General features: G+C 34.6%; 1 protein-coding gene across 2 annotated transcripts in view; it reads right to left on the bottom strand.

Moving 5' to 3' along the window:
* Window positions 1-27: 27 nt before the first annotated feature.
* TPR (translocated promoter region, nuclear basket protein) overlaps window positions 28-12,811 on the bottom strand; it is a 69,305-nt gene continuing 56,521 nt past the window's right edge. The window contains exons 42-52 of one of the 2 annotated variants that reach the window (XM_032137392.2): window positions 12,585-12,716; window positions 12,250-12,340; window positions 10,155-10,339; window positions 8,981-9,049; window positions 8,777-8,868; window positions 6,770-6,876; window positions 5,238-5,333; window positions 4,952-5,108; window positions 3,967-4,085; window positions 837-932; window positions 28-232 (exon numbers count right to left, since the gene is read on the bottom strand). In XM_032137392.2, coding sequence (XP_031993283.1) covers window positions 177-232; window positions 837-932; window positions 3,967-4,085; window positions 4,952-5,108; window positions 5,238-5,333; window positions 6,770-6,876; window positions 8,777-8,868; window positions 8,981-9,049; window positions 10,155-10,339; window positions 12,250-12,340; window positions 12,585-12,716 — 1,200 coding nt within the window. In that variant the 3' untranslated portion in view covers window positions 28-176. Of the gene's footprint in view, window positions 233-836; window positions 933-3,966; window positions 4,086-4,951; window positions 5,109-5,237; window positions 5,334-6,769; window positions 6,877-8,776; window positions 8,872-8,980; window positions 9,050-10,154; window positions 10,340-12,249; window positions 12,341-12,584; window positions 12,717-12,811 lie in introns of both variants that reach the window. The other variant, XM_032137391.2, reaches the window with a different exon arrangement.

Raw genomic sequence — 12,811 nt, 5'->3', positions numbered from 1 at the left:
GGAGTCAACTAATGAAGAAAAGAATAATAAATTTTGACACTGAAAAACATTTTATTAATAAAGAATATTGACATGAGTATACCAGTTTATATATAAAAATGTTTTTAAACTTGACAATCATTACACTAAAACAGATTTGATAATCTTATTCACAGTTGTTATTGTTTACAGACCATTTAATTAATATTTCCTCTATTTATTCCTCCTCTCCCTCCCATTGCATGGCTCACACCTGTAAAAGAAAAAAAATAGAATCAAATTGCATATATCTTTTAAGAATTCAAAACTAGTGTATTCACTTACCCTAGTTCATTATAAAAAATATCTAGGCATTGTGGATATAAAACTGTTGGGTATTCTACAACTTCAATGGAAATTATTACAAGCAGATTAATCCCTCTTTTTGTGACACAAGTACAATCTAAAAGTTATACTGGAAAACATGGAAATATTAAAATTTTACATTTTTACTAGCTAAAACAATCACAAAGCTTTATCGTGTTGTATAAAAAAATTAACAATATAATGGCAATAGGTAGAGATACAACAAATGAATATAACACTATAACACTTCATATTTTCCAAATCTTAATTTGGATTTAAGGAAGAAATCAATAAATATAAAATATAAGCACATATTTATTATATACCTAAGGTATACAAATCCGTCTACATGAAGTTTACAGATTGGTAAATATCACCTGCTCAACATATAATTATTTAATAAAACTTTGGAACATTAAAAAAATAAATTGGAGGCTTAAGGAATAGAAAACTTGTTCCATTTATTACTATTCCACATTCTATCATGTAATCCGGTTATGTCAGAAATTCACCTCTCTGTCTGTTAAACTGACGACCACGGACACCTTGTCTCAATGTTGTCTGAAGTCTTACTCGTCTGAAAGGCTTTGGTTGACTACTACTAGTATCTACGAAAAACATTAAGATAAAAGAAAAGCAAGTGAAAAAATGAGAAAGCATTTATAATGATACAAACTAATTACTAAATGAATGAATGAATAAGATGCAGACCTGTCCATTTGTTTTCAATTCTTTTTTTCAAACAATGAGGAACATTTAACAAACCAAAAAAGGGTAAATGGTTACATAACAAAAAAAGCAGCATTTTGGGAGGCTAAGGTGGGAGGATCACTTGCGCTCAGGAGTTCAAGACCAGCCTGGGCAACACAGCGAGACCCTGTTTCTACAAAATTACAAAACAATTAGCTGGACATGGTGGAACATGCCTACAGTCCCAGTTACTCAGGAGGCTGAGGCTAGAGGATCACTTGAGCCCGGGTGAGGTTGAGGCTGCAGTGAGCCATGATCAAGCTAACTGTATTCCAGGGAGACAAGTGAGATCCTGCCTCAAAAAAACACAAAAAAACCAGGCAGACCAAGGCCCTGTCTCAAAAAAAAAAAAAAAAAAAAAAAAAACAGAAGTGCTTGACTTTTTTCATTCATTCACTTATATTAATAAATATTTACTTGTTGACTACCCATGTATCAAACATAGTGCGCCAGGTGCTGAGAAATACAACAGAAAACAAAATATCAAGTCCCTCAGCAAATAGCCTACAATAGAACACAAATTATATCTGATTCTTCTTTTTCAGACACCCCAAATGCATTATTAGCAAATCATGAATGCTCAAATTTAAATATATATCCCAAATCTGACAACTTCTCACAACCCTAACTCTACCATCTCACCTAAGCCATCACTATCTTTTCCTGACTTACTGCAGTAGCCTGCCAAGTTTCTCATTTCTGTCAATTATTCATTTTCAATCTCTTCTGTACACAGCAGCCAAACTGATCAGATCATGTCAGGTCATTATTCTGTGTGAAGCCCTCCAATAGCTTCCGGTATCCATGACAGCCAAGGCAATTACAATGAACTACTCGATCTATCCTCTCCCGCCTCTTAACATATCTCCTGCTAGTCTCTGTTCTCACTCACTGTGCTCCAGCCACAGTGGCCTCCTTGTTGACCCTGAACACAGACACACTGCTGCCTTATGGACTTGGCATCTATTAATATTTTCTTTGATCTAGTATGCTCTTCATTAAGTAACTGCATAGTTTTGATCCCTTTCTTCTTTCAGGTCTTAAATGTCACCTTCTCTTAGTGATGCTTCCTATGAAACTGACTGCAACACTGTCAAATATTTGTTGACCAAATGAATACTCAGATGGGGGAAGTACAGTTTTACATTATCAAATAAATTTAAAGATATCGTAATTTCATATTATACTTTAAAGGAAACAACAACCATATTTTCTCATACAAGCTCTGATAAGATATAACAAGTGCTAATTCTGTTGAGGAAAGCCAATTTTTATGGGACATCAAAATATAACTGGGGACACAAAACTTCAGTAATCATTAATATGATCGTTTTACATTTTTTGAGCCTTACTGCATACGAAATGGTTCTGTAATTTACATACATTATTTTAAATCCTGATTGCAAGATTAGTTATGAGTATCCATATTACATAATGTATAGAAATTTAAAGTTACCAGACATGAAATGGTAGATATTAGGGATATTAGCCAATAGGTTGATGTGTCACATCAAAGCAGCTGAGAAGCAGGGGAAGAGATTTTGGGATAGCAAAGTTCTGTGATTTAAAAAAGCAATAAATAACTGAGCAGGTCTGCCATGAAATCTGAAGGTTCCATGGCAGAGTTTGAGAATTACGACTGTAAACAATTAAAAATTAAAATAATCAGACTGAATGACCAAGTACTATATATCCTTAATAATAAAGGTAATTCTCTGTCTAAAAATTTGAGATAGATGAGCTAGTATAGTGTATTGTTTAACAGTGGGGTCTCTGGAGCCAGACTTCTTCAGTGTAATCGTTGCTTGTCCATTACTTATTAGCTATTTGACTTTGAAGAGGTTATTCACCCTTTCTGTGCCTCAGCTTCCAAATCTATAAAATGTGGATGAATATCTACCACATTGAGTTGTGAGAATCAAGTAAGTAAATATAAGTAAAGGGCTCAGAATACTACATGACACACAGTTAAGTGTTCAGTAAACGCTAACTGTTATTCTAAAAAATAACTTTTTTTTTTTTTTGAGACGAAGTCTTGCTCTGTTGCCCAGGCTGGAGTGCAGTGGCGCAATCTCGGCTCACTGCAAGCTCCCCCTCCTGGGTTCACACCATTCTCCTGCCTCAGCCTCTCCGAGTAGCTGGGACTACAGGCGCCCGCCACCACGCCTGGCTAATTTTTTGTATTTTTTTTTAGTAGAGACGGGGTTTCACCATGGTCTCGATCTCCTGACCTCGTGATCCGCCCGCCTCGGCCTCCCAAAGTGCTGGGATTACAAGCGTGAGCCACCACGCCCGGCCAAAATAACTTCTATTACAGGAATAATACATATCTTTTTTTCAAAATTAACTTCAAAAATTTGAAAAGCCAAACTCTGAAACTGTTTATATCAGTAAATTTCAAACAATTTTTTTAAGCAACTGAGCTCTTACCCCTTAACTCTCCACATCAAATCTCATGTAGAACCCCAATATGCAGAACAAATAAAAATGGAGCTACTGTGGTTCAAACAGAGGCAAGAGGCCTGGAGTGCCCTAGCACTCCTTAGCCTCCCTCCCAGTATACCCATCCACTACAACCCCTGTAGCACCTCTAAAAGACCCAAGAGCTCTACAAACATATGTTGACAACCATTAGTCTAGATGAAACATGAGGGAGCTATTCTTTTGGGATGGATCCACCATGTCCATATTTCTTATTATTGATGCCAGAATATTCTTAGAATAATGATTTCAATATAAACCAAGTTCCCATTAATAATAAAATTTCTCTTTTAAATAAAGCATTTTAAAATAAAGGAAAAAAGGATTATTAATTTGTTACTAATAAAGCAGTGTTTTCACAAACAAGTTTGATGTATAAAAATTGTATTGCAGTCAAGGGCAGGAACTCACCTACGGATGAGCTAGAAGGAGGATCCTGGCTGGTGGAGGGGAGATCTGACTCATCAGATGCTTGAACCGGCTCTTCTTCCTGCTGGCTATCAATTTCTAGGCCTGCTTCTGAACTAATACTAAGGAAAAGAAAAATTTAGAAAATACAAAACTGATCCTACAGTCAATCCTAAATTATATCCACTCTTTTAAATCTATTTTATCACTTAAGTAATCCAGAGCTCCCCTAAACAAAAAATTATAGACTGATTTGGTTACCATATATATTTTTCAAAGGAGCAGGGGGAGAAAAGAGCTCAAGTTGTTTTTTCCTCATTCCTTTTCTCACTATGACATGTTCCAATTTTAGTTTATGATTTTCCTCTTCTTATGTTTCCTTTTTCCTTTTGACAAGGATTTTCACATTCTTGACACTCATAAGAAATGTATGGTCCAGATTTTGATAAATCGCAAAACAACATTTTAGGAAAGCACAGTACTAAAAAGTTCACAATAGTCACACTATTAAATAGTATACCAGTAACTAAACCACGGGCTCTAGCCCAGATGAGATAGGCTATGGGTATGTAAAATTCCTCACTCAGTGACTACATCCATCTTTCTCTCTTCTATTCAAGACACAAATGAGGGAGATAGTACAAGAATAACATGAATCTGCTCCAGTTTACGTCATGTGAAAACTTCAGTACAAAATGACTACAAAAATTAGCCAGGAATGGTGGCGGGTGCCTGTAATCCCAGCTACTTGGGAGGCTGACGCAGAAAATTGCTTGAACCCAGGAGGCAGAGGCTGCAGTGAGCCGAGATCACAACACTGCACTCCAGCTCGGGTGACAGAGCGAGACTCTGTCTCCAAAACAAAACAAACAAAACAAAACAAAACAAAACAAAACACAGCTTTGCAGATTGTTTCTTGGCTAAAGGAAAACAAATGTAAAAGTCTGCTGAGACTAAAGCAAGCAAAAACAACAAAATAAACTTTTACCCTTCAGATTCTGCCTCCACAAATACTTCATCTCCATCATCACCTGTTGCTGTTTCATTTGTTGTAGATAAAGTGCCAGTGGATGTAGTCACCATTGGAACAGATTGAGAGGCATGTTCCGAAGCATCAGAGGTGGTGCTCTCAGTAAATACAGTCACTTTAAAAAGACAACACAAGAAAAAGAACTTTAAAACTTTGTGGTTTATCACATTTTTAGCCAGAAGATATTTCACAGGTTTGCATTTTACCAATAAAACAGAACCTACTATCTGCCTTTGATCCCTACCTGGGGCTGCTACTTGCAGTGGAGTAGTGGGAACACTTCGGCCACCTGACTCTTCTTCATGAGCTAGGAACAGGGGTGTTTCGTACATTCCTAAACCTAAAGACAATTCTGAATATTAATGAATGACTGAAAAAAACATAAAATTGTCAACAAGTCAGGGATCTGAAAGAAAAATATTAATTATTGGAGATACACAACTTTACTAAAGTCCACAATTTAATTATTCCATCAAGCAAAAATCCATCTCTCAAACTTTTATTTTTTATTTTATTTTAGAGACAGGGTCTCGTTCTGTCACCCAAGTTAGAGTGCAGTGACACCACCATAGCTCACTGTAGCCTCAAACTCCTGGGCTCAAGTGATCCTCCCACCTCAGCCTCCCAAGGAGCTAGGGCTACCAACACAGGCCCAGCTAATTAGTTTTCATTTTTGTAGAGACAGGGGTCAGTCTTGTTATGTTGTCAAGGCTGCACCTGAACTCCTGGCCTCAAGTGATCCTCCTGCCTTGGCCTCCCAAAGTTCTGGGATTACAGGTGTGAGTCACTGCACCTGGCCTCAAAATTTTAAATACAATTTAAAGACATCCTTTAAACTTTTTAATGCTAAAGTACCCTTAAAACATTAGCTAAAATGCTCTTTAAGAGTTTCATACAAGCTAATTTTATTGAGTATCCAACTATGGATGTTAATATTGGCATTCCAATTTAAGCCTAGATGCCCAAGTCTAGGAAATTGTATTAACATACAAAGTCACAAAATCACATAACATTTTAAATTTACAAAGTCAACTTACAATTTCATATAAGAAGAGGCCTTCAGTGTTAGAACTAATATCCTAAACAAGCAGATGTTACATTACATGACTTTTATTAGGGCTAAAGATTGAGCTTATTATAATAGTAGTATGCATTCTCTATTCATTTACCAAGTGCCAGACGGCTTCCCAGAAATAAAGAGGGTAATATGCATTCCAACTGAGGATTAAAAGGTAATCAATTCCACAAATAGCATAATCCACGTGTGGAAAACTAGCTAATTCTACTACTTAATGTAGTGGCCATTTTATTCCACATATTTTGATCTTTTATTTTTTGTTTTTTTAAGTAATGTTAATACAAAAAGTATAACTAGCCTTATACATTTAATTAGGAATGTTACAAGTGTCAAACTGTAAACAGAAAACATGCTGCATTCCTTCCAACAACTTTAAAATGGCTAGTAGTACCTGTATTTATTGGTTCAACACATATTCCTGAATACTTAAACTACATGTATGACATTACACCAGGAGCCAGAAGAGATGCTAATGTAAAAGCTAATCCTTATGCTCAAAGAAATTAGAACTTCGTTGGAAAGATAAGATGTAAGGCAGTGCTTAATAAGTATACTACAGCATTTTTTTTAAAAAATTAGCAAACAATATCAATTTTAAAAATATTTACATTTGCTCTTTTTTCCCCCTTAAATCACATTTTAATAGTTTATTACCAAATACATACAAATTCAGGGGATCTAAAGGTTTAACTATTTACCTCCTTGAGAAGCAAGCTGGCCAAGATCAGAGTGACTAGAACTTGTTTGTGGCATATCTTCAGGTGGCCCAAACCGGAATCTAGGGACACCAGCAACCTGTGGCGAACTAAATGGACAAAAACTAATTTAAGATGAAATTTAAAGTTAACCTATTTAAACCACAATGGTGAAAAGAATATAGGAAGAAGGAAGAATGAACATCAACAAACTGGGAAGGAAACAGTTTGAAAATAAAGTCTATTTATTTTAAAGGATTTCTTACTTATAAAAATCCTTTTATACTATCAGCTGTCATGAATTTAGTAATAAGAATAACCTGTGATTTATATGTAAATAATTTTCAGCTCTCCTGAACTATGCCTCACATTTCTTGAATGTCTCAGATATCCTCACATAGATAAATTGAAAGCAACACAAACTCAACATGAAACATAACAAAAAAGAGTTAGAATGAAGTCACGAGACAAAGTTTTATCTTACTTTTCATTTAGTCATAGAAAAACCAAGTCACCTGTCTAGCTTATTAAGAGTTCACTAGCTAGCTCCCAAGGTTTAAGAAAATTCTAATACCAGATAGCTAAAAACTTGCTTTCTTCCTTATCCTAATAATATTATCATTTATCTTTCTGCCTATAATTCAGGACATAAAACTTAGCATTATTTAACTCTGCCTATCTTTCCTTAGCGAGTGAGCTAATAATGTCTTTAGGAAACATGGAGTTCAGGAAGTGGTGACTCCTAGAGGCACAGGGGTAGTGACATTTATTTGAGTGAAAATGCTGTTGACTGCTGGTACTCAGAATTCTGCATGTTTATTGGAGTGAGTCTCTTCCTGAGTGCTGACATTCAGAAGGAAGGAGCTGAAATTGATTGGTTGGTTTGTAAAAATGTGTTAGCCAAGGTAAATTGTGGCTAACTGAGCAAGTTTAAAACTGCTTCTTACTGCCACATGTTACCACATCTACAGAACAATCAACCTTTCCCTAAGTTTGTAGAAATTTTTAAATTCTGATCTTCAAATACATCCTGTTATTCAACTAATACCTTAGCCACGAATAAATGTGTACACTTTCACATGGAGAGCCTTTCAATCCTTTAAGAGGAGTGGTATAGCACAACACTTAACATAGGCTCTACAGCCAGACTAACTGGTTTGAAACTAAAAACTGCAACTTCCTTGCTGTCTGACCTCTGGCAAATTTGATAACATGTCTCTGCTTCAGTATACTATAAGATGACAACATTAATAATGTCCACTCTCATAAGTTATGAGGATTAAATAAACTAATGCATGAAAATGCTCAATAAATGCTAGCTATTCTTTCCCAAGACTGAATTCAGTATCATCTGCGTTAAATCATCTCATATTCTTTCTCCTTAGTTGTTGAAATAAATTACTTCTTCATTTGTACTAACAAAGCCTACTGCTTATTCCTCTATTATCCTTGTACATTGTTTACATTACAGTTAGTTGCTCATTTGCTTAGCTTTCACAAGAATACTATAAATTATGATCATTGTAATTACCAACACTTAATCAACAACTATAAAGCAATTTATCATGTATCAGGTAATATCCTAAACATGTTAACACAAATTAACTGATTCACTTAATTCTTATAACTTAGGCAATAGAAATTATTCTATTGTTATTCCCATTTTTAAAATGAAGGTGCTCACGAACAGAGAACCTAAGGAACTTGCTACTGCTAGTAAACAGTAGAGTTAGGTTTCAAACACAGGCATTCTAACTCTAGAGGCCATGTTCTTAAACATTCTTATATTGTCTTTAACTTTAAAATTCTTGGTAGAAGTAACTGTATGTCATTTACCTCTGTATAATTTTCCCCAACAATACATCCTCAACTGACTTACCCCAAGTACTTATTAGTATACAGTAGAGAGGGACTCAACAAATAATGAGTTAACCAAATGATAAACAAACTAACAGAGAAAGACTAAAAGTTTGATTAGTTACAAAATATGTTTCTCTTTCATTAACTTACTGAATTGCTTCAGCAAATCCATCAGTACGATGTGGCACCACAAGAGTTGGAGTACTTGGAACTGTTCTGTCTTCATCATCAAAAAAATGCTGCTGCTAAAACAAAGATAGAAAACAGAGTTAACAGGCAAAACACCAAACATATGGACTATATAAATACCTGCTCAAGAAATGAATTACTTTTACATAATGGGTAAGTACTTACCATGCCACCTATTCCTGGAGTCAACTGAAGCCCACGTCCTACAGACTGCCTTCGGGTCATCTGAATTCTCTGCGTGTCAAGAAAAAGGAATTACATTTGCTTTAAGAAATGAGGCAATGAAACAAACACCAAATGTCAACAGATACAGCTTATTACGCTGCCAACAAAATAGTTAGCGGACAGGTAATTAGGACATTTTCCCAGGAAAACCCGCCAAGAATCACTTATAGTCAATGACAAATTTTTAATTATAGTTTATAATATTAACCAATAAAAATCATTCTATTAACCAGCAGATCAATTATTAACCAATACTTAAAACAGATCTATGATACCATCTTGTATGTAAACAAATTTAATTCCTATTTCCTTAGTTGGAAGTGTTAGCAAGTATTCTTTTGGAGTTCAAACAGCAGTATTGTCTTTTAAACTGTTTTCCAGTTAAGACAATTCTAAATGGATAGATTGGATATATTTTTGTAGCCTCCATACATGATCCTTTAAGACTTTATATTTTCCCACCATGAAGTGATTTTCACTCGTGGTATTTTAGTAGAATCTATATTTGACAGTGTTTCCACATACTATTTTATAGGGAAAAACTTAAGCTAAATTAATAGAACCTTTGTACTTTTCCTACTCTTTTTCCAAGTGCTTCTGATTAAGAGATGCCCGACCCTACTACATGCTAAATATAAGGGGTCATACATACCTTCATTAAACTTAAAAGTTAAAATATGTGATTACCAAGAAATGAGAAAAAATATTCTTCTGTTAAGTACAACAGAAATTCCTTTATCTTTTATAAATATGTGCACTGTAGAGAAAGAAACCTTCAAATCAGGTAATGGTGAGCTGCTAAAATGTACTTTAATTAAAACCCAAGAAAATCTTTGTCTTTTCTCACTTGAGAAATAACAAACAGAATTTTATTTGCTATGACTATAACCATTTCAATGTATGCACAACTTTTAGTAACACTTGCCTTTCTAAACATCCCTCAGAGATTAGTTTCAGTTCAAAGAATTTTATAAAAATATGCCAAAATACCAAAAAGTTCATGGGATTGCTAATTTTAAAAAACAGAGAGAGAGACAGAAATACATAATGGAAAGGGAGAAAAGCCAAGATTTTTTTCAAGTTCATTTTTCATAATGACCAGTACTTTTAATACCTGAACTGGTGGTCCCAACTCCTGAGGTGGGGCATGAATGGTCAGTCTTGGGGGAAGTGGATGTGGTGGGCGTCTCGGTGACTGAGGTGCTCGAGGGGCCTGTCTTTCAGATGCTGATGATGGCTGTTGTTCTCTAGAAACCTCCTGAGAAAAAGAAGATTCTGCAGCACCTGTATTTCCTTCACCTATAGGAAAAGAGAAATTTACTTCTGAACTGCTAAATTTACCACAAAAAAACTTGGACAATCCCTAGAAGTAGAAATCTTGCCAAGAGGAATGTTCACTGCATGAATATTTTCAGAAGTAAAGTAGTGAGGTGTGATGGAAACAAATGTGGGCTTTACACTCAGATATAATGGGATCTGTACTTATTCGCTGTGTGGCTTTGGGTAAGTCTCTTAACCTCTTTGAGTCTATTTTTTGGTTGGTTAATAGAGCAAATGTAACCTCCAAGTATGGTTTTTCCAGAATGGTTTTTCTAAAGATTTCAGATAATGAACATAAAGCTCTTAGCTCGACATATGATAAATATTTAAAACACTAAAATTAAACATTTAATAAAATAAAACTAAAATTAACATTTAATAAATTTGGATTACATAATTTTAATAAAGTAGACAAATTACCTAAAGGTTAGACCACTAGAGAATCAGTATAACACTCAAATAGGATAAAGACAGAGGAAAAGCCTTACAACTACATTTTAATCTTTTGGTTTTCCTGAATTTTGAATTTTAACAAATGTCTCTCAAATGTCTGGGTGAATATTCTTCTACATACACTGTAGCAACAAAAGAAGACATCTTCTACTATGAAAAGTTGAACAGGATGTCACAGAATTTCATAGTTTAAAAGTCTGAGGTCTAGATTCAGATCCTTGCTCTAATACTTAAGCTACTTAGCTACTTAGTAAGCTATGTGACACCTCAAGTCACTTTACTTCTGCGATTCAGATTCTTCATTGATATCTAAACCTTATTAAGTTTACTACAAGAATTAAACAATTCAATACAAGTGTAGTTGCTTGAAATGTACTCAAATCCATCCATTAATTTTATTCAGGCCACTAGGCCTATTTTTGCTTGGTTGCAAAAATAAAAATAAAAAAAAATAGGAAAAAGAAGGAAAGAAGCGAGGAAGGGAGGGAGGGAGAGAGGGAGGGAGACCTAGAGCAGCAAAAATTCCTCCCTCTATATTTCAACTATGTGATACACAAAAAATGTTTCTTAATCTACAAATTGTTTATAAATGTAAATTTTTGTTCAAAGTATATAAATTTCTCATCTCCCTTTAAAAGTAAGAATAGTATTACTTATTATATGGCTTAATATTCATTAATATATTTTTCTATTAAAAAATTTAAGTTTAAATTTTTGTCTGTTCTTTAGTTAAAATGAGAATATACCTTGCCCTTTTAAATACTCGGGCCTCTAAAGAAACCCAGATACAGTATTTTTCCATTAGTCTAAACTAAACAGCTAAGGTTTTACTGTGTCAACACTAATGATTTTGGCTTAGTATCAGTTGTTATCTATTATCCAGATAATCACTAATTCTTTAACACACATTTCAAAATAAAATTATTTTCTAGGACTTCCATACTCTTTTAAAGCCCACAACTTTTCAGTGGACCTCCAGGACTTATCCAAGATTTAACCAAATATATGCTATATTGATCCAAAAATCTTTTATTCATTGGAAAACCAGACCATACTGCAAAGCTCCAATAGCCCCAAATCTTGAAGCATGCAGCTTGATTAGACTGACCTCCTCTGGTTGTGAACTGCTGTTACAAGTAGTACCTAATTTAATTTTTCCTCTTAATGGCAGCATATAGCATTTATAATACCGTAAGGGTTACAAAACGTTTGCATTTTACAGCAGTCCAATGAGGCAGAAAAGAGTATAATGACAGCACCTAACAATCATAAATATAGTAGACTTTTTATGAGAGCACAACAGTCACAAAGCTAGAACAGGGGCCAATCTCTTTTTACCAATTCGCTAAATAAATTTATATATTATAATTAAGTGCAATTCTAGTTCAGAAAATACCAGAGATATTCAATTCAAGAAAGGCTAATAAAAATCTCACCATTGTTTTGAGAATCAGCAGCTCTCTGATTACCTTCACCTCCACCCATACTTTCTTCTGTTTCTGTACCTGGATCAGTCCCATCACCACCCTAAAAACAAAACATGTTAACATAATGCTCAAATAAAATAAATATGTTAAAAAAACCGGACAGAATAATTAACCAAACCAAACCACAACAAAAACAAATAAGTAACCATAACAACAAAAAACAAATGAACAAAACCCCTAAAGGTTTTAGTGAATTTCATAAGCCTTTCTACATCCTTGGAAAACAGCGAGTTAAAGAAAGCTCTTAGAAAGAACTATGAATGGTCAAAATTCTAGCCAGTTACCTCAGCATCATCAGCTTCATAACCATCATTGCCATCGGCACTACCAGTTCCTTCATTACTATCTTCACCCTCGTCTCCCATCCCTGTGTCATCTTCATCATCATCATCATCTTCCTCATCCTCTTCATAATCCTAGTAGAAAGTTCCCCAGGTATAAATAAAAGTTTAGAATATGGCCCACATGCTCTGCACGTCTAGATACCACACTTAGAAATTTAAGTGACTCA

This window comes from Hylobates moloch, unplaced genomic scaffold, assembly GCF_009828535.3.
Source record: "Hylobates moloch isolate HMO894 unplaced genomic scaffold, HMol_V3 SCAFFOLD_18, whole genome shotgun sequence".
NCBI lineage: Eukaryota > Metazoa > Chordata > Mammalia > Primates > Hylobatidae > Hylobates > Hylobates moloch.
Note: the sequence above shows the minus strand (reverse complement) of the source record. Positions and strands in the feature narration are given on the sequence as shown.